We start from the raw sequence: 20,296 nt of genomic DNA on the forward strand, positions 1-20,296 counted from the left end.
AAAGATGGGAGAAAACGAAAGAATAAGTCGTTTCGCAAGCAAGTTGGGTGGTATAAAATCCAACCCTTGCTACCACCATTAAAGATAAGAAGATTGTAAGGAAATTGTTTATCTCTGTTTCGAAGAAGTTTCTACCGATTGTAGCATCCATCGAGCAGTATTCAGAAATAGATAAAATGACGTTTGAAGAAGCAGTGGGTAGGATTACAACATTTGAAGAACGCCTCAAGAGCCAAAACGAACCGGAGAACAATAATCTCTTAATGGCAAGTTCTGACAATCATTCCGGAAATTGGCATCATGCAAAAGGACGTGGCGATCAAGATCATGGCAGAGGACGTGGATGAAGTTCGTTCAGAAGAAGAAGAGTATGAAATATCGATCGAGGAAATAGAGACAAGAGCGAGTTCAATGCTACGAATGTGGTGAATTCGGTCACTTCGCATACAAATGTAGCAAGCGAAAAGATGAAGAAAAAGAGAAGGACGAAGAGGCTCATCTCGAGTTGGAAGAAGAACCAATGCTATTGCAAGTCAAGCAAGTTGAAGACCTTCGCTAAACTATATTTAGTTTAAGGGGGAATATTGATGTTTAAACTAAATATAGGGGTCATTATGTGAATAGTATATAGTATAAGGGTGTATTGTGTCAAGAACTAAAGATTACAACCAACATACCAAAGGAGGCGATGCATCAGATGGTTGCGACGTTCCTAAAGGGAGCAAAAACAAAGGCATGGTCACACGTATAAAGAAGGGCATGCTCATGTTGATTGGAAGGCATGGTCTCTATTGGAAGCATTGATCCGTCTATTCAACAATGAGTCACGACTCTTCACAAAGGGCGGCAATCAAGAGAAACAAGGAGAGACGCGATGATTCCAGAGGAGACGCGATGGTTCACTCGTGTAACAACTGTCACTAAAATCAATAATTAGGACGATAATTAGTCAATAAGAAAACCCTAATTGAGACACCCAAGTAATTCTGCATTAGCCCTAAAATTTTCAGAACAATCGGAATCAGGATCAGGGCCCCTAAAACTCAAGGGGGGCAAACCCTAGTTGAATAATTATCTATTAAAAACGTTGCTAGCATCTGATTGGCCAAATTTTTGAATCACCAAAGCTAGTCCCGAGCCTAGGCAGCCTATGAATTAGACTGCTTAGCTTACGGACCGCAAGGGAAAGGGCTTACGGTCCGTAAGCAAGTCTCAAAAATTACTATAAATAGCAGACATTGGGACTTGCCTGAAGAAGTTGAAACGACGCACAAACTCTCTGTGTACGTCAAATTAGATCAGTTACCGTACAATTAAACACACACGATCACGAGGTGCTGCCGCAATCAGGGTAATAACTCGATCGCTATTACGATTCAACGTCCGATCGATTATAACTATCCAACGATTGTCTGAGTGCTGCTCAAATTGAGCTGATACTTTGTTATTCATTGTGATTTCGACTTGAATGTTTGAGTGTTGTTCGAATTCGGACTATGCTCTGTCATTCGTTGTGAATCCCTTGAATTATTAAGTATTGCACTTATTAATTGTTGTGAGGGTTTAATCTCGTGAATTGACGTAACTGCTGAATTAGTTACTAACCCGTTTGTGTGTGCATTGTTAATTAAATTAGGTCAATCACAGGCAAATCAGTAAGGCTTAAACTCTGCTCGTAAAATCTGCAATGTGAGTCATTCTCTTTTTAACAACTGTTTTACAAAACTCCAAGTTATTTTCAAAGTTATAATTACAGGGATTAAGTCTTTGTAATCACCAAGTTACAGCCGGTATGTGGGGTTTTGTAAACATTACTTGATAATCTTCAACATTGGGGCAGCCAATGGGTGATATGACCATAATCACAGACACCACTGGACAGGTGGGCCAGTGGGTCGAGTGATAAAGTACCGTGGGTAGTTGGTTTGATAAGCGGAAACATTGTAATCGCTCTTAATACTGTGAATTATAACTAATGTGTCGTTTTAGTAAAATGAATGATTCACTCAGTATTTCCCCGCTGATAAAACCTTTTTCAAACATGTTTCAGGTGATATGTTGTGAGCAAAGAAAGAGAAGTGCCGTGAAGCACTCCCAGCTTAGAAAAGTGGCTCAGTGTAAATAAATAAAAGAAACATGTTTTGAAAAAATAAAGATTTCCCTGGGAAATCACATTATTGTAAATTACGGGAAGGATAAATTACACTTTTCGTCCTTTATGTATATACCGGATTGCAATGGATACCCTTTAACTTTAATAATTACAGTCACAGTCCTTTATTTGCGAAATCCATTACACTTTACATCCTTTAACCCTAACATGGTTAAAATTTTCAGTTAAATATAAAATATGTTTTGCACATAAGGATAGATTGGTAATTTTACTCATTTATTTATCTAAAAAAATGAGTTAAATGCCCGGATAGTCCCTGTGGTTTGGACTTTTTTCACCTTTAGTCCCTAACTTTTTAAAATTACAGCTATAGTCCCCAAGTTTTTCAATTTTGTTCCCGGATAGTCCCTGGCACGGATGGAGGTTAGTCTTTTCAGTTAAGTGGATGTGAAATGACCTAAATACCCTTTATATTAAAAAAGAAACTTTAAAACAATAACCATCTTCAATCCAAACACACCTCTTCTTCCTCATAGATTCATCTTCAATCCAAACACACATCTTCTTCCTAATTCTTCACCACCATCTCCACCTTTCACCACCACCACCATCCACCTTTCACCACCATACCCCACCCTTCACTCCGAATTGTCGCTACCTCGTTATTCTGGAGCCGATTTCAAGTGAACTTATTCTAAACGAGCTTTAAGCAAGTCTTGATTCACGAGCTATATCAACAGACCTAATTCTGATTATCTGAAAGCTGTAATTTGTTATTTGCTGATTGTTGAATGTGATCTAAATGTGCAGAGGAGAAGAGTACTAAGAAGCATCTGCAAGCACAAACTTTGTATTTCCAACTAAGTGAAGCCATGGATTTTTTATACCATATCTGCACAGAAGGTTGCAAGAAGAGAGTTAACGGAGGTTGTGTTCGGTGTAAACGTATGTGGCAGCTCTTCAAACTCCACTCCTCAATTTGTGATCAATCACCCGATACATCATGCAAAGTCCCCCTCTGCAGGTACCCATTTATCAATTTCGATTTAAAAGTTTAAACCCCACTGTTGAAACTTTTTTTATATTTAAAATCTCATTTTGATGGGGATCCCCATATTTACAACAACACTGATAACAAGGATAGGCAAGGGCACGGTGAATGGTGGTGGTGAAAGATGGAGATGGTGGTAAAGAATTTGGAAGAAGATGTATGTTTGGATTGAAGATGAATCTGAATATGAGGAAGAAGAGGTGTGTTTGGATTGAAGGTGGTTATTGATTTAAAGTTATTTTTTTAATATTAAGGGTATTTAAGTCATTTCACACCCACTTAACTGAAAAGACTAACCTCCATCCGTGCCAGGGACTATCTGGGAACGAAATTGAAAAACTTGGGGACTATAGCTGTAATTTTAGAAAGTTAGGGACTAAAGATGAAAAAAGTCCAAACCACAGGGACTATCCGGGCATTTAACTCTAAAAAAATTAAACAATAAAACAAATCAGACCTAACCCCCTTTCTCTCTCAAAACCATCTCTGTATATCACCCCCTTTCTCTCTCAAAACCCACCACCACATGCCCTTCGCTGTAACCCAAAAACACAGTGTCGATTTGTGACTGTAATTATCACCACCACCGTCGCCGTCACCACCACCACCTGACCTTAAGTTAGAGAGAGAGGCTGAAAGAGAAGGATGGTTTCGGAATCGCCGCCACGCCGGAAGAACGCTGTGGGGTATCAAAGAAGACAATGTAATTTTCCGGAATCGCCGCCACGTCGGAAGAACGCTGTTATTGAAATCCTTTGTCATGGGTTCATACCTATTTAATCATTGTGTTTACTCGAAGGTTAATTTCACATGATAAATACTCCATTTACTTGTGTTCTAGATGAAGAATTTACAATTTTTAATGTTGATTTCTTGTGTGTACATGCCGTTTTGTTTTGTTCTTCTACCATATGTCAATTCCAAAAGTTACTCTTGAGTTTTGAGAATTTGATGTGAAATTTTAACTGCAGAATATAATTAAGAGGTTGAAGTTGCTGTTAAGTTTGTTGAATCAGGTGAGTTTCTTCTGCAGATGATGTTTGTGTATCTGGTAGGTTTATTATAAGGGCATTGAGTTGTAATTTAATGAAAAAAAAATTGGATGAATTTGATTAGGTTTGAATCCTCAGTTTAGTGAAGAAATTTTGGTAGGTTGTCGGGTAGAGAGAGGGGCATTCAAATGCTTGGGTGCTCAAAACTTGCAGCAAATGGAATGAAAGAACAAGGTAGCAACTAGCAATTGATATTCTAGAAACAAAAATATGTGGGGAAGGATTGTAATTAGATCTGATAGGATGGAAAGTTTTTTGTTTTTTGTGTTTTTAAAGTTGTTTATTTATTTATAAATATACTTTTAAATACAATGACCGAAATGCCCTCATATGCCTTTCACATGATCAAATTTAACTGATAGTTTTAACTGGGTTAGTGTTAAAGGACCAAGGGTGTAATGCTCTTAACAAAAAAAGGACCTTGACTGTAATTATTAAAATTAAAGGGTATCCATTGCAATCTAATACATACATAAAGGATGAAAAGTGTAATTTATCCTTACGGGAATTTATCCCTAAAGTTATAAAACGGGCAGATTAAATTATTGAAAGATCCTGTTTTACAAGACTTCTGCTGTCGCCTAAAATTTAAATACCGCAGGATTTCTGTCCCACGGCTCCTGAAACGGGTAAAACCGGGTCGGGGGCCGTGACAACTCGCACCTTTTAGTTTAGTATAAATAGGGTTTGTATGTTTTAATTGTAAACATCAGAATCACTTATACTTTCACATTCAATACAGTTACTCATTCGATTGTTCGTAGTTTATCATTGTGTTCGTGTTCGTAAGGGTTCTGACGAACAATAACATTATAATTTTAATTTATAATATGCCACCTCGACATAAATCTTATAAATACAAAACGATTGAATTTATCACAAGAAAATGTAAATAATATTGTAATATATAAAACAATTAATATACCCATAGAAATAAACTGTATTCAATCGTGTAATAAGCTTATAATATTATTTCATATATTAATCATGTTACAAATTTTTATACGATTAGAATTTATATTTCCTCAACACGTACGATAAAATTCATAAACTATGAATGTATACGATTGTATTATTATACTTTTAACGGTGTGATAAGATTTATATAGAAATTTATAATTTACATTTTTTATATTTAACCTGTTTTTAAATAAAAATAATAATAATTATAATAATAACAATACTTATTATAATAATAATAAAAATAATATTAATAATAATAATAATAATAATAATAATAATAATAATAATAATAATAATAATAATAATAATAATAATAATAATAATAATAATTTATGCAAATAGTTACCTGTCAATAATGGGGCTAAAAAGAACAATAATAACAAACATCATTCACATATTCACAAACAGTTATGATGATTATTATATATCATTTACATATTCACAAACAATTATTGTAATTATTATATATTTTGGCTTTTAAAGTCATATATTAAAATGAACCCCGAATCCTCATTTCTTCTACCCAACATTCTCACAGAATAAATTTATAAAAATGTAACATCAATTCTTTGTTCAATATTTTAAACTTACATTTATTAGAGTTTATATTTCCACAACCCGTATGATAAAATTCATAAATTATAAATGTATAAGATTTGTAATATTATTATATTTTTTAACCGAGTGATATGGATTATATAGAAATTTATAATTTACATTTTTTCGATATTCAACCCATGTAATACACGGATTTGCAAGCTAGTAGAGTAATAAAAGAGTTAGTGTTAGTTCTTGTTTTTTAAAACCTACCTGTGGATGAATTAGGACAAGAGGGAGATGAATCGGACGAAGGAGATTAAATGAAACCTGGAAGGAGATTGACTGAAGGTTGTTAACCTAAAAGGTCGATTGATTATGAAGTTCCTTGCTAGTGGGAAAGGAAACATAAAAGATGGGATAATTGGGAGGAGAGAAGTATAGAGATCCATCGTAAAATATTGTATCTGAAGAATTAAATTACTAAGATGAGCGGGAAGAGGAAATAAAAGATAGGATTATAGGGAGGAGATAAATATAACAACAACAACAACCATACCTAGTAAATCCCACAAATAGCAAAGCTACTTATAGGGACTGGGGAGGGTGGGATGTAGACAGATCTTGCCTCTATTCCTGGGGATAGAGAGGCTGCTTCCAGAAGAGTCCCTCGACTCCAAACGAACGGCATACCAACACATCAAGTCAAAGAATATAGACAAATAGAATATAGAAAAAAGAAGTCACCTATACCAAGAAAGTGATCAGAGGTACACAGTATAATGTAAATCATGTATAATAACATACAACCTCATTCCGGCAAACACAAGAGATCAATCACCGGTAAAGACACTTAAAGAATAAGAAAAACCTACGTCCCTAAAATACCCCTAAGACCTTACTGGAATATCCTCTAGAAGTCCTTAACCCTAATCCTATGCCTTCACGAAGTCCTATCTTGGACCATGTCCTCAGAAAGATGCAACTCTAGGAGATAAATATAATTCATAATAAAATATTGTACCTGAAGAATTAAATTACTATACTTGAAAAATTACTCTAGCTACTATAAAACTAAAGATTTCAATGGAGCATTATTATTTTCTTTATATTTTGGAGATAATATATAGGTAAAAACTCGAATGGGAGTTCTCTAATGAGTCATGGATTTAGTAAATATTTCCTTTTTTTGTCACTGATTCATATAGTAGTGACTTATAAAAAGGATCGTTGTTATTAGGAAACAAAAATAGAATTAGTTTGAAGCATTAACTGAATCCATTACTCATTAGAGCACTCTCATTGGAGTCTCTATGCATATCTTATCTCCAAAATATAGAGAAAATAATAATAATGAAAGAAATTAGATTGCTTCTTTGAAATCTCTATGGTCATTGGGTATACTCTAACGCCCATTTATTCCACGTATACATCTTTAACAACCACATCCCCCATAATGCTCTTCACGCCCCTTAAAAAAGTGCCCCCCCTCAGTTAATGCCGCTCTAAAAATACATGTTCAATTCTTTGGGCGTGTGTAAAGGACCACCCAAGAGTTTTTCACGCTTGTTAATAGGTTAACTACGAATTACTCTTTTAACGCTATTAACGCTTTAGGGAGTGATATTTAACGCCCTTCCACATGACACCATTAATGTATAGTGGCGTAAAATATACCTGAAAGCCTAAAATAGTGAATAGTTTTATGTTAGCTACATCAATTCTTCAAGTATAGTAATTTAATTCAACAAGTACGGTATTTTACTATATATCTTTATACTTCCCTCCTCCCAATTATCCACCTTTTATTTTTCCATCCCCGTCCTCGAACGTCTCACATAGCAAGAAACCCATAATGATCGACTATTTAGTTTAACAACCTTCAGTCTATCTCCTTCGCTGTATCATTTGATCTCCCTCATTCGATTCATCCCCCAGTAGTCCTCTCTCTCTCGTCCTTATTTCTATCAACATGTCGTTTTCAAAAACAAGAAAGTAACTTCTCTATTTTGACAACATAGAGCATCTAAAATTGTTAAGATATGGTTATTAGCGCCTAGATTTGTTATTTTTTCTTATTAATATAAGTGAATTGTATTAAATAGAATTTTCTTAGCATATATGTTTTTTATCGACATATTTGAATTACTGACGCACCACTGAAGTATTATCGTGTTATTAGCGGAACCACATGATCATATCCATCTCCACAAAGCAATAATGCATACACACCAATTCAAAAGTAAACACAATAAATCTAATAAAAACCCTTTATAAGAATCGAAGTGAGAACCTAATAGTTTTTAAGCCTTATTCACCTTAAGATTTCACTTTTTTAATATGAAGAATCATGAGATAAAACTACTTGTCGTACAAACAAGCTTCCATTTTCCGCGATAAACAAAACCTATAAAATCTTGCAATATCTCGAAATAAGCTGACTGAACCATGTGCATATCTCACTAAGGATCCCAATATATCATGCTTAGTTTGACCATCGATCTCTTTTTTTAATGTGATATGCTATTAATTTTTAATTCAATCAAATCAAACGTGGTGAATATTTAAAGTTCAAAATAATTTGTGAAATAAGCCAGCTGTCGTATAAATTACCTATAAATAGAGAAGTGGTCATTTGGGATCAAACACTCAAAAACAACACCATGAGGCGTTTCATGATCTCCACTTTATCCTCTTCATCCTCACGACTGGTATCTTACCACCATCACCGATATGGTGGTTATGTCTTCTCCCGCAGCATTACCACCGTATCTGACAGAACGCCACCACAGCAGAAACACCATTGGTTTATGTCAACTCAAGCAAATCTTCTAGATACTACCAGCAGGTATAGCTTCATAACACCACTCTTAGTTTTACCCTTGCTTAATTAACATGGTTCTAAACTTCTATACCTATATATATATAGAGAGAGAGAGGAGCCGGTTAACGTACAATGTGTACGCGATGCATTATCAACATGCGAAATCTAGTAACTAACATGCGAATTTGGGTATCAACATGCGAAATCTAGTAACTAACATGCGAATTTGGGTATCAACATGCGAAATCTAGTAAACTAACATGCGGAATTGGGTTTCCTTAACAACATTCGACTTTTAAACACAACATGCGAAATAGTATTTGTTTTGAACATGCGAATTTTAGTTTTTTGAACGTGCGAACTTTCGTTTTTATAACATGCGATATTTCATCTACGGGTTTATAACATGAGAACTTGTCATCGCATACACAGCGTACGTTAAGACTTTTTGTACGATACACTTTTTCTATATACATATGTAGTTATTATATTTCTAGGTGTTTTAGCAAAATGATTATTGTTTTTAATAGATTCTTTAAGTGTTTTGGTTTCTAGAGAGTTCGCTAATTACGGGTGGCAGACTTCAAATAAATTTGACACCAAATATTGTCATTGCAAGCGAACTTCTAGAATACATTGACAGGACAAAACTAAAAAAGACAGTGTTCCATGGGCGTGGTGTTAATGTGGCACCCGTTACACATTATGATTTTTTTAAAACAATAAATAAAATAAAAAATCGTATATGCTTCGTTTTCTTTTTGTAAGTTGTTATATTGATTTTTCATTAATTCAACTCATGTAGCTATAATGAATCACACATGAAGGATGATGAACGGGATGCCATTAGAGTTGAAGTTTTTTCCAGAGAACACATAAAACCATCATCTCCAACACCTCAAAACCTTAGATGTTACAAGCTTTCCATCCTTGATCAGGTCGAAGCCCCTATATACAATCCCTTGATGTTCTTCTACAAGAATCCTACTGATAACGATAATAAGAATGTAGAGGAAGCTGTCATACAGGCTCGATCAAATCATTTGAAGCGATCATTATCAGAAACCTTAACCCGAATCTACCCGTTTGCTGGAAAGGTAGCTAGTGAGCTTCATGTCGACTGTAACGATGATGGCGTGTATTACGTTGAAACAAGAGTTGATGATCGGCTCGATAATGTGCTTAAGAAACCGGATAACAATTTTTTGCAACAATTGATACCAGTTGTTGATTCGAGTGAACAAGTTTTGGGATATTATGTTTCAATGGTGCAAGTTAATCACTTTAAATGTGGTGGTGTTTCTATTACCGTGCAACATAATCATAGATTTGCAGATGGACGTAGCAGTATGATATTCATGAATACTTGGAGTTCGATAGCCCGACAAGATCCTAATCGGGTTTATCCTAGCTTTGTGGGGTCTTTGACGTTCCCACAAAATCCGCAGTTGCCATTTTCACCATACATTCCGATATGGTATTTGAAGACTTCCCCAGCTTTTTTAAAGCATGGGAAATCGGCAACTACAAGATTTGTTTTTAATGCTTTGGCCTTGCGGGAACTTAAGGCCAAAGCATCTAAACATCAGCCAGTCAGCCGAGTCTTGGCTGTACTTGCTATGCTTTGGAAATGTGTTACAGATGTAACACAATCCAAACCTTCTATTCTACATCTTCCGGTCAACATTCGGTCAAAATGTTCACCAAAGTTGTCTGAAAACTCAGTTGGAAATGGTATCATGGGAGCATACGCAAAGTTCGATTCGGATAGTAGTAACCCTGAAGTAGCGTCTATGGCCAGTCAATTGAAGAATGCAATAGAGGCCGTTAACGCTGAATCTGTTGATAAACTGAGAAGCGAAAACGGATATGTTGGGTTCGTAGAAAGCTTGAGAAACTCCCAAGAGGCGTTTTCTGATTACAAAACCGAGTATTATATGACATCGAGTCTGTGTAATCTTGGAACTAAGGAAGCTGATTTCGGATGGGGAAAGCCGGTATGGTCATGTATTGGTAGCCAGCTGAATGAAGATGTTCCCATCTTTACAAACAGGATCCTGTTGGTGGATTCTTGTTGTGATGAGGGAATTGAAGCTTGGGTGACACTGGAAAAACAGGTGATGGATGATATTAAGTGTCATCCTGAGCTTCTATCATTTGCTTCAGTGAATCCAAGTCCTTTGTAGTCAAATTTTTATTCATGTGTTTTCATATTTCTAAACTGTGTACAGGTGTTAAGTTTGATTATCATCTTTTTATGTACTCTTAAAGTTTGAATAAACAGTGAGTTTTTTTTCAATGTTTCCGGGCTTCCATGCAACATATTTACATAGGACAACATATTCCTTACAATATAATATACATCCACACAATTCCATACTGAGGTCATAACCTGTTACAAATAAAAGAAAAAAAAAGTTGAATTTCCTTGTCTAGGATAAATAATTATTGTAATTTAAATGTTATATGTAACTATGCAACTTTCCCTAACTACTTGCCTTCGTTTTTGGTATTCATAATATAATTTGTATATAGCTACAATAACAAGAGATGTCTACAGTGTCTGTCAAATTTCATGGATCAAAACTTGAAGAAACTTTATTAAACCAAAGGTTACACCAAACCTTACCGGACCATACACGATCAACTAGATCTACTCTCAATCGCACAAATACAGACCGTATCTCATACTAAAATCTAACAGTACCAAATGCCCTACAACATGTAGAAAGACTTTGTAAAACGAGAGATATCAATCCAATCTCTTAAACTCAGGCCCAACATACAAAACAATTGAAAACACTGTTAGAAAATGGCAAATATTTTTCAGTAAGTAAAATCAACAACAATATTATATGTTTGAATATTGAATTGAAAACTATGTACATATATTTCAACAGTGTCTCCTTCTATTTAGGCCATGTGTAGTCATAAAGCCCTTTTGTGGGCGTTATGCGACACGTGTCGTGCCACGTCACACAGGGGCTTTATGGGGCGTTATGTCACTAGAGCCCGTAGTCATAAAGCCCCTACCTCATCATTACTCAATTAATTAATTTTCGTTTTTTAAATTAATTTCTAACTTTATAAAATTAAAAACCATTTCATTAAATAAAAAAAAGATTACAATAAAATAAAAAAAAAGCGTTAAAATAAAATAAATAAAAAAACCTTACACTAAATTAAAATAATTAACTCAAATTTTGGTGGAAAACCAGAGCCCATAAAAACAAAACACAAAACCAGCCCAAAACCAGCTCAAAGCCCATAAATTAAAAACCCTATATTCCTCTTCTTCCTTGGCTTCCTTCTTCTTCGATGTCTACCTGCAACACAACACAACACAAAATAAAAACAAAGCATTATATATATGAGGGAACAACCAGAAAATAAAAAAAAAATCAAAAAAACACACACATCACGCCGCGAAAATCATTGCGCCACACCCCATTTTTCGTTTGATAGCGCCCGGAGTTTTGGTGTTGCCGGCGTTTTGGTGGCGCTATGGAGGGGGAAAGCGCCCCACTACGTATGCTCTTATTGGTCCATTTGGGCGGCAGCATGGATTCATTTTTTTTCCGCTTTACCTACATATTTGCGTTGTATTGTCGGTATTCTGGAACAAAATAATAGCTTGGTTTTATGATTAAGAAGTTTATATTCATTAGACTGTGGGGTATGGTGGGCTTGGGTTGGGGCATGGGTTGGGGCATTTGTTGACACGTGGAATGGGAAAAAATGGAAAAAAAACTCACGCCCATGGGGTATGGTGGGGCTTGAGTTGGGAGCTTGGGTTGGGGGTGGGGCTTGAGTTGGGAGCTTGGGTTGGGGGCATGAGTTGACACACAGCCATTGAGAGTCTGCCATGTCACCTTGCTAGCCCGCCCCACGCCCGGCTTCAAACCCACGAAAAAGGGGCCACACCCAAACCCATGCCCACCCGGGGTGGTGGCTTGGGCGTTTTCAGCCCACCCACGCCTAAACCCCCCGCCCCATACCCCGCAGTCTTAAAGAAACGCACGTTCGATTCTTGAATAACATGGCTCTAGAGTTATGCTTTCTTTGCTTTCAATTTAGCTACAAGAGAATAGTATTTTCCGTATTGGTTTGTTAGGGTGAGAGGGGCACTCCTCTCTTAGGGGAGTGACCTCTCTTACACACACACACAATCAGCACGTGCCACGTCAACTCCCTCCCATACCCTCAATTTGATGGCGGCACTCCTCTCTCGGGGGACTTGTTTTCTTTATTTGTTGTAATTATGCATGTTTATAAATTAAACAAATATTAATAAAAATTAAATAAAATTTAATAAAAGACATTTCATTAAATTAAAAATAAAAATTACATTCAAACTAGAAAAATAAAAAAACAAACTACTCGTCGTCGGAATTCACTTCGAGGTGAGGTAGATCTAAACGTCCGAGATGCTCAACGAGATCGTGTTTTTGTCTCCAATGTGTTTCTTCGTCAATGACCTCGCTAAAAGCTGTATCATCGAAGATGGGTTCGACTGTATCATCGAAGACGGGTTCGACTGGAGGATCTTGAATGTGTACCGGTGCTATCGCCCTTCCGTCGTCTTTTATAATCATGTTATGTAAAATAATGCACGTATACACGATGGACCTTATCTTTTTCACCGTTTTGGAACACAATGGACGATTTAGTATTCCCCACTTCGCCTTTAACACACCAAACGCCCGTTCCACATCTTTTCTTGCGGCCTCGTGTTGTCTCTTGAACTTTTTTTCATTCGGGATGTGAGGATATGGAAAAAACTTCACAAACACGGACCAGCTAGGGTAGATCCCATCAGTAAGATAATACCCGCGTTTGTATAAGTGGTCATTCACCTGAAATGGACAATTTGGCGCCGTTCCGTTTCGTTTCGTTTCGTTGAGTAAGAAATAACGGAGATTGTTGGAGCACGTTGGTGTCGTTTTGTGAACCCGTCGGGCCACAAAAAGCATGCCAAACCCACAAATCTTGAGACGCCACCGCCTCTAACATAACTGTCGGGTATTGATGATCGCCTCTCATATATTGTCTACACAATTCTGTGGGGCACATTCTCCAGACGAAGTGTGTACAATCCAGACTACCCAACATACCAGGTAGGTGATGTCTCTCCTCATGAGCCTACAATAGCGCAACGTCGTGGCTCGTTGGTCTACGTAAGAATTCACCGGCATACATTCTACAGACGGTCTCGCAGAAATATTCAAGGCACTCACGAGAGGTCCTTTCAGCCATATTTAAATACTCGTCGTTTTGGTCTGGTGGGTTACCGGTTGCAAGTTGTTTAATCGCAGAAGTAACCTTTTGCAACGCCGTGAAACTTTTCTTCATTCTCCCGTCCAAGCCCTGTTGAAACCACTCGTTATTCGCTTCCACGTCACTAACAATTTTTAGGAACAAAGACTTGGACATACGAAACCTCTGACGAAAAATACCGGTATTAAATTTTGGATTATGGCAAAATAATCGGCCATGAGTGTTTCGTGGCCTCCCACACGATCTCGACGGACAACTTTTTTTATTAGACGATGCCGCGTCTAGTAGCTCCGCTTGTTGGATGAGATTTTGGAAGAAAATTAAACTACTATCGCTTGACGATGAATCTTCATTGTCGGGAAAGTCGGGCAGGAGATAAAAAAACGGGAACTTGGAATCCATTTTTTTTAAAAATTGGGTAAAAAAAAATTAGATGAGTTGAAGTGTTTATGAGAGTAATATAATGAGAGTTGTTTTGGGTTTGAAAAATAAAAATATTGAATTGGGTTAGTATTTATAGGGTTTAGGAGAATTTTATATATATATATATATATATATATATATATATATATATATATATATATATATATATATATATATATATATATATATATATAGAGTGGGGATCCTACGGAAAGTGTGTTTTTCCTAAAAAGTGTAAAAAGTCATAAAACACAATAATTTCAGGCATAAAACACACCTAAAACTCACAAATAATAGAATGAATATTACTAAAACACCATATTCAAACTCTAATAGTCCATAAAAACTTCAAACACACCATCGTAGAACTATGAATATAAAACACACAATGCTAAACAACATAAAACGCAATAATATTTGTCATTCCACAATCAGAGCCTTAACATCTAAAACACAACACAAAACCCACATACATGATGTTTTAGTAATCTTCATCATATTATTTGTGGGTTTTTGGTGTGTTTTATGGTTGACATTATGGTTTTTATGACTTTTTACACTTTTTAGGAAATTTGGACTTTCTGGCCAACTCCTATCCTATATATATATATATATATATATATATATATATATATATATATATATATATATATATATATATATATATATATAACGGCTATATAGCCGTTTTAACATGGATCTCTCATCGGTGAATACCCACCGCTCCCATTCCCCGATTAGGCTCTCCGAGTCGATGACGACGGTGTTCCCGCTCAGGGACTCATCTCACCACAACCCTCCCTGCAAAGCGCCCCGGACTCCCTTATGTCTTTTCCTGACATTTTCCTATGTTTCCAGTTTAATTTCAATCGACCTTGGTGCCAGAAAAAAAAATTACGACCATGGTGCCATAAAAAACAAATAAATTTTCTTTTTATTTATTCATTCAATATACTTACAAACATAAGTTGGATATTGGTTAACCTTTTTTTTTTCTTTTAGTAAGAATTTTTTATTTTAGCTTTTACCTTTTAACATTTATTATTACACTTACAACCTTTCAACTTTCGAAAAACTTTATAATCATTTTTTACGTCCTTATATTTATGTACGTATCGATATAAAGTTAAAGTCGATTACGTTTTTTTCTTTTAGTAAGTTTTTGTTTATTTTAGCCTTTACCCTTCAACATCTAGTATTGACACTTACAACAATTAAACTTTATAAAAGCTTTATAATCATTTTTTACGTGCTTACAAGGGCGGATCTAGGATTCGCGCCAAGCGGTAACGTTTTATAAATAAGCGGTAACGAAATCGAAAAATCGTCAAATTTTTCCAAAATTTACACTAGTTTTACACTACCGCCGGAACGCCAAGCCGTAGCGGGCGCCACCCCTTACTATAATGTACATCCGCCCCTGTGTGCTTATATTTATTTACGTCTCAATATAAATTTAAGTTGATTACGTTCCCTTGAAAATGGGTACACTCAGATATAAGATGTTTTTCCCCTTTTTTGTACGCTTTTAGTTGATTTACATTTTGACATAAATTTTGTTTTACAACAAGTCGGCTCAAATATAATATGTTTTTATTAGAATTTATAAATTCGACTTAATTTACGTTTCGGCCCCACCACAATTAATGCGCGGTACCATATTTAACTTAAAAACGTATTTTTTACTTATTTTTATGGACGTGTTGATATAAGTTCATGTTGGTGTTCGACGTAAATTTCTTTCGCAAATAAGTCAGGCCATATAGAATACATTTACTTTACGTGCTTATTTTTATGTACATCTTCAGTTTATCTACGTTTTGACGTAACTTTTGTTCAACAACAATTCAAGTCTTTACTGCACAAATCCGAGTTACTTTTCATTTGGACTCGCCACATCATGTGGGGAAATTTACTAGTTATGATTTAATAACACCAATGGTGTACCTGGTATGTGCATATTCTAAGTTTAGTCCCTTACTTTGAGACATTACATTGGTGGTCCTTACTATTCACTCAACGTAACAGATTTGGTTCTTTAAATGGATGGAGGTTAAAGTGGGTGTCAACACACGTATTCACTCAACGTAACAGATTTGGTCCTTACTATTCACTCAACGTAACAAATTTGGTTCTTTAAATGGATGGAGGTTAAAGTGGGTGTCAACTCACGTATTCACCCCTCTCTACATAATTGTATTTAGTTTACTTTGGATCTACCAATTGTAAACGTATACTACGATAGTAAAATAAATTTGGACCCACCTCCTTTCTCACCTTCATACTTCAAGCTTTATTCTCTCGGTTTTTTTAGTATGTTCACGTTCGAGTTTAATAAATAAAAGAAAAGAAGGGACAGGAAATTAATGAGAGAAAAGAAATGGATTAAAAAAAAGATATAATATGATTTTGTTGTAGAAATATATGATTTTAACACAATCACAAACAAAACAACAGAAATAGCGACAAAACCAGGTGACAAAATCTTATTAAACCAACCCAAAAGGATTTGCCCCCCAAATACCCAAAGATCTTACAACAGTAAGATCAGATCTTACAACAGTAAGATCAAATGTACAAACAATACAGAAATAAGAAAGAAGGTCATCTACAGATGATGATCAACAACAGAACAAACTACCAGAACAATCTCTCAGATACAGATGAGAGATTGTTCATATACAAGATGATGAAACCCTAACGGAGTACAAGTGAAGAAGATGAAATGATTTCAAGTACAACAGTGATCGAAGGAAGCCTTTTTATATCTTGTAAAATAGAAACTTTCATTGTAGCCCTCCAAGAATACACCGCCATAACGATCAGCCCTCAAAGTTACACAATCACCCCTGTAGATATTTATGGAAACCAGCTAACAAACCAATCAGCCCATAACAACTTTAACAGCTTAACAAAACAATAACAAACAGCCCAATATCTTGTAATAGGCCCAGTAACGATATTTTATAACACAACTTATAACAAAGCCCAATGAATGAACTAAGTATAAGGTTTATATCATTTTAACACCCCCCCTTCATTCATTTGGCTTAAACAGATCAACTAACTTTAATTTCTCACAAAATTGAACATGTTGATCAACACCAAGTCCTTTAGTGAAAATGTCAGCTAGTTGACTTTCTGAGTCAACCTTTTCAGGATTTACAATACCATTTGACACTTGCTCTCTTAGAAAATGTAAGTCCAGCTCAAAATGTTTAGTCCTTTCATGGAAAACAGGATTAACAGCTATGGACATGGCTGATTGACTATCACATTTCAAAACAACAGGTAAAGAGCAACTAACAGACAATTCAGATAGTAAATTTTTCAACCACATGATTTCACAAGTGGCAGAACACATAGCACGATATTCAGCTTCAGCTGAAGATCTAGAAACTGTGCTTTGTTTCTTACTTTTCCAAGAAACAAGACAATCACCTAAATAAATACAATAACCAGTGACAGATTTTCTGGTAGACAAACACTTAGCCCAATCAGCATCAGCATATCCAAGTAAATCAAGGTTTAAACCTTTCTTGAAACTTAGTCCTTTACCAGGACTTTGTTTCAAATACCTTAACAGTCTCAATGCAAGACTTAGATGAACTTCAGTAGGTTTGTGCATGAATTGACTCAAAAATTGAACTGTGTAACTTATATCTAGTCTTGTCAAGGACAGATATATAAGTTTACCAATCAATTTTTGAAAACCTGTTATATTGTTTAACAACTTTTGATCTTTATCAAGTTTAGACTTAACTAAATAACTTTGTTCTATAGGAGTATTGACAGGCTTACATCCTAAATATCCAAATTCATTCAAAAGTTCCAAACAATATTTTCTTTGACTAAAACAAACCTCACCTTTATTATACAAGACTTCAATCCCTAGGAAATACTTTAAAATTCCTAAATCTTTAATTTTAAATGTATCATTTAAAACCTTTTTAATTTTTTCAATCTCAACAACAGAATTACCTGTTAATACAATGTCATCCACATAAACAAGTAAAAACACAGTAACATTATCTTTGTTCAAAATGAACAAAGAATGATCACACTTGCTTTGTGTGAATCCAAAATCTAATAGAACAGTGGTTAACCTCTCATTCCACTTCCTAGGTGCCTGTTTTAGGCCATATAAAGATTTGACCAGTTTACAAACTTTAGATTCATTTTTAGAATAGTACCCTTGAGGTAACTTCATATAAACATCCTCAGTTATAGTACCATGTAAAAAGGCATTATCAACATCTAATTGATATAAAGACCAGTTAAAATACACAGCTAAGGCAACAACAGTTCTTATAGTAACCATTTTGACCACAGGAGAAAAAGTCTCCCCAAAATCAAGACCTTCCCTTTGGTTAAAACCCTTAGCCACAAGTCTAGCTTTATATCTCTCAACTTCACCATTGGATTTATATTTAACCCTAAATACCCATTTGCAGCCAATTGCCTTTCTATCTGTAAGACCCTAATACGTATTTGACTAAAAGTCGCAGCGGAAGTTCAAGCCATAAACTTTCTTTCATTATAAACACCTTAACTTATTAAAAATTAACTTTATCATAACTCTTTCACATAAATCCATCAATCGACTTATTTACTAAGTAAAAACATAGCTTATGTTTACTACATTATATACATCAACGTTCCCGTACAATCTCACTAGTGACTCGATCCTCGATCTCTGTTCCTTGATGATCCGCATAACTCGTACTACCTGCGCTCACCACATTAAATTCATAACATTAGTACGCATTATAAACATACAAGATTTATTCACGTTTACTTTTTGTTCCGTTAACTCTTTACATCCCAGCTTTCCATCTGATCGTACATTCCGTGGTGAGACTTTCTCATTGTACCTGCGTTACACTTCGTTCACAAGGCACACTATTATTATCGTCAATACTCAATTTCATTGAATACATGCGTATATACTTTCATACATACTTACATATGTGCATCCGTTCACACATAACTACTTACAAACCTACGTACCTACATTCATACGTACGTTCCTACATACGTGCATACCTACATACATACACGCATACATGTCTACATACATACCTATTACATGCCTTCTCACAACCCTACATACGTGCACACACTTTCGTACATACTCACTTGGATATATATACACATGCACATACTACCTACATACACACCTACATACATACATACATACATTCATTCATACATACCACTTATATTCACGCATACATACATACCTTCATACGTATCTACTTAAGGAAACTCTTAACTTAGAATCCCACATTTAGGTACCATATTACTACATATTCTTTAGGATCCCACATTTAGGTACCATATTACTACATATTCTTTAGGATCCCACCTTTAGGTACCATATTACTACATATTCTTTAGGATCCCACATTTAGGTACCATATTACTACATATTCTTTAGGATCCCACATTTAGGTACCATATTACTACATATTCTTTAGGATCCCACCTTTAGGTACCATATTACTACATATTCTTTAGGATCCCACCTTTAGGTACCATATTACTACATATTCTTTAGGATCCCACATTTAGGTACCATATTACTACATATTCTTTAGGATCCCACATTTAGGTACCATATTACTACATATTCTTTAGGATCCCACATTTAGGCCCCCTACCCGTCGGCGACGCCCTCTAGTTTCTTTTTTTTGCAGTTTTCTGCAGGTTCGTTTCGTCGTCCGTACGCACTAAAACGCACGTAACTTTCGAACCGTTTACCCGTTTAACCTCCCGTTTCTTCCTACATGCTTGTAAATTCACATCCTATCAAATGAACTTAAAATCCCATAACCGCCTTAAGGAAAATCTTAACTTACACGCTATCGGCTTATTACCCTCTTACCCACAATTCGACCCGTTCATGCATTCATCAACGTAACTTGTTTGTTTTACCATAAACTCTTATAAACCTAATAATATCAGTGTCATCTATCATAAAATAATAAGTTCTTAGACATTTAGCATCCTCTTAACACATTATCGTTCATATACTTAGTTTTGACCCGTTAAGG

At 35.5% G+C, this 20,296-nt stretch overlaps 1 protein-coding gene and 1 long non-coding RNA gene across 4 annotated transcripts; both read left to right on the top strand.

Moving 5' to 3' along the window:
• Window positions 1–2,627: 2,627 nt before the first annotated feature.
• On the top strand, window positions 2,628–4,538 carry LOC110899812. Of its 3 annotated transcripts, none has more exons than XR_004876394.1 (3): window positions 2,628–3,137; window positions 3,253–3,963; window positions 4,136–4,538. It is a non-coding gene; the product is annotated as an uncharacterized LOC110899812 (long non-coding RNA). The 3 variants fall into 3 exon arrangements; XR_004876393.1 differs by having other exon boundaries at window positions 3,258–3,963; XR_004876395.1 differs by lacking the exon at window positions 2,628–3,137 and having other exon boundaries at window positions 3,619–3,963; window positions 4,136–4,180; window positions 4,281–4,536.
• A 3,851-nt stretch (window positions 4,539–8,389) lies between these two features.
• On the top strand, window positions 8,390–10,822 carry LOC110899811 (stemmadenine O-acetyltransferase). Its single transcript, XM_022146702.2, has 2 exons — window positions 8,390–8,564; window positions 9,346–10,822. The coding sequence occupies exons 1-2, from the start codon at window positions 8,392–8,394 to the stop codon at window positions 10,724–10,726; spliced, it is 1,554 nt and encodes a 517-aa protein (XP_022002394.2). The 5' UTR covers window positions 8,390–8,391; the 3' UTR covers window positions 10,727–10,822.
• The last annotated feature ends 9,474 nt before the right edge of the window (window positions 10,823–20,296 follow it).

The sequence above is a fragment of the Helianthus annuus genome, chromosome 13, assembly GCF_002127325.2.
Source record: "Helianthus annuus cultivar XRQ/B chromosome 13, HanXRQr2.0-SUNRISE, whole genome shotgun sequence".
NCBI classification, from domain to species: domain Eukaryota; kingdom Viridiplantae; phylum Streptophyta; class Magnoliopsida; order Asterales; family Asteraceae; genus Helianthus; species Helianthus annuus.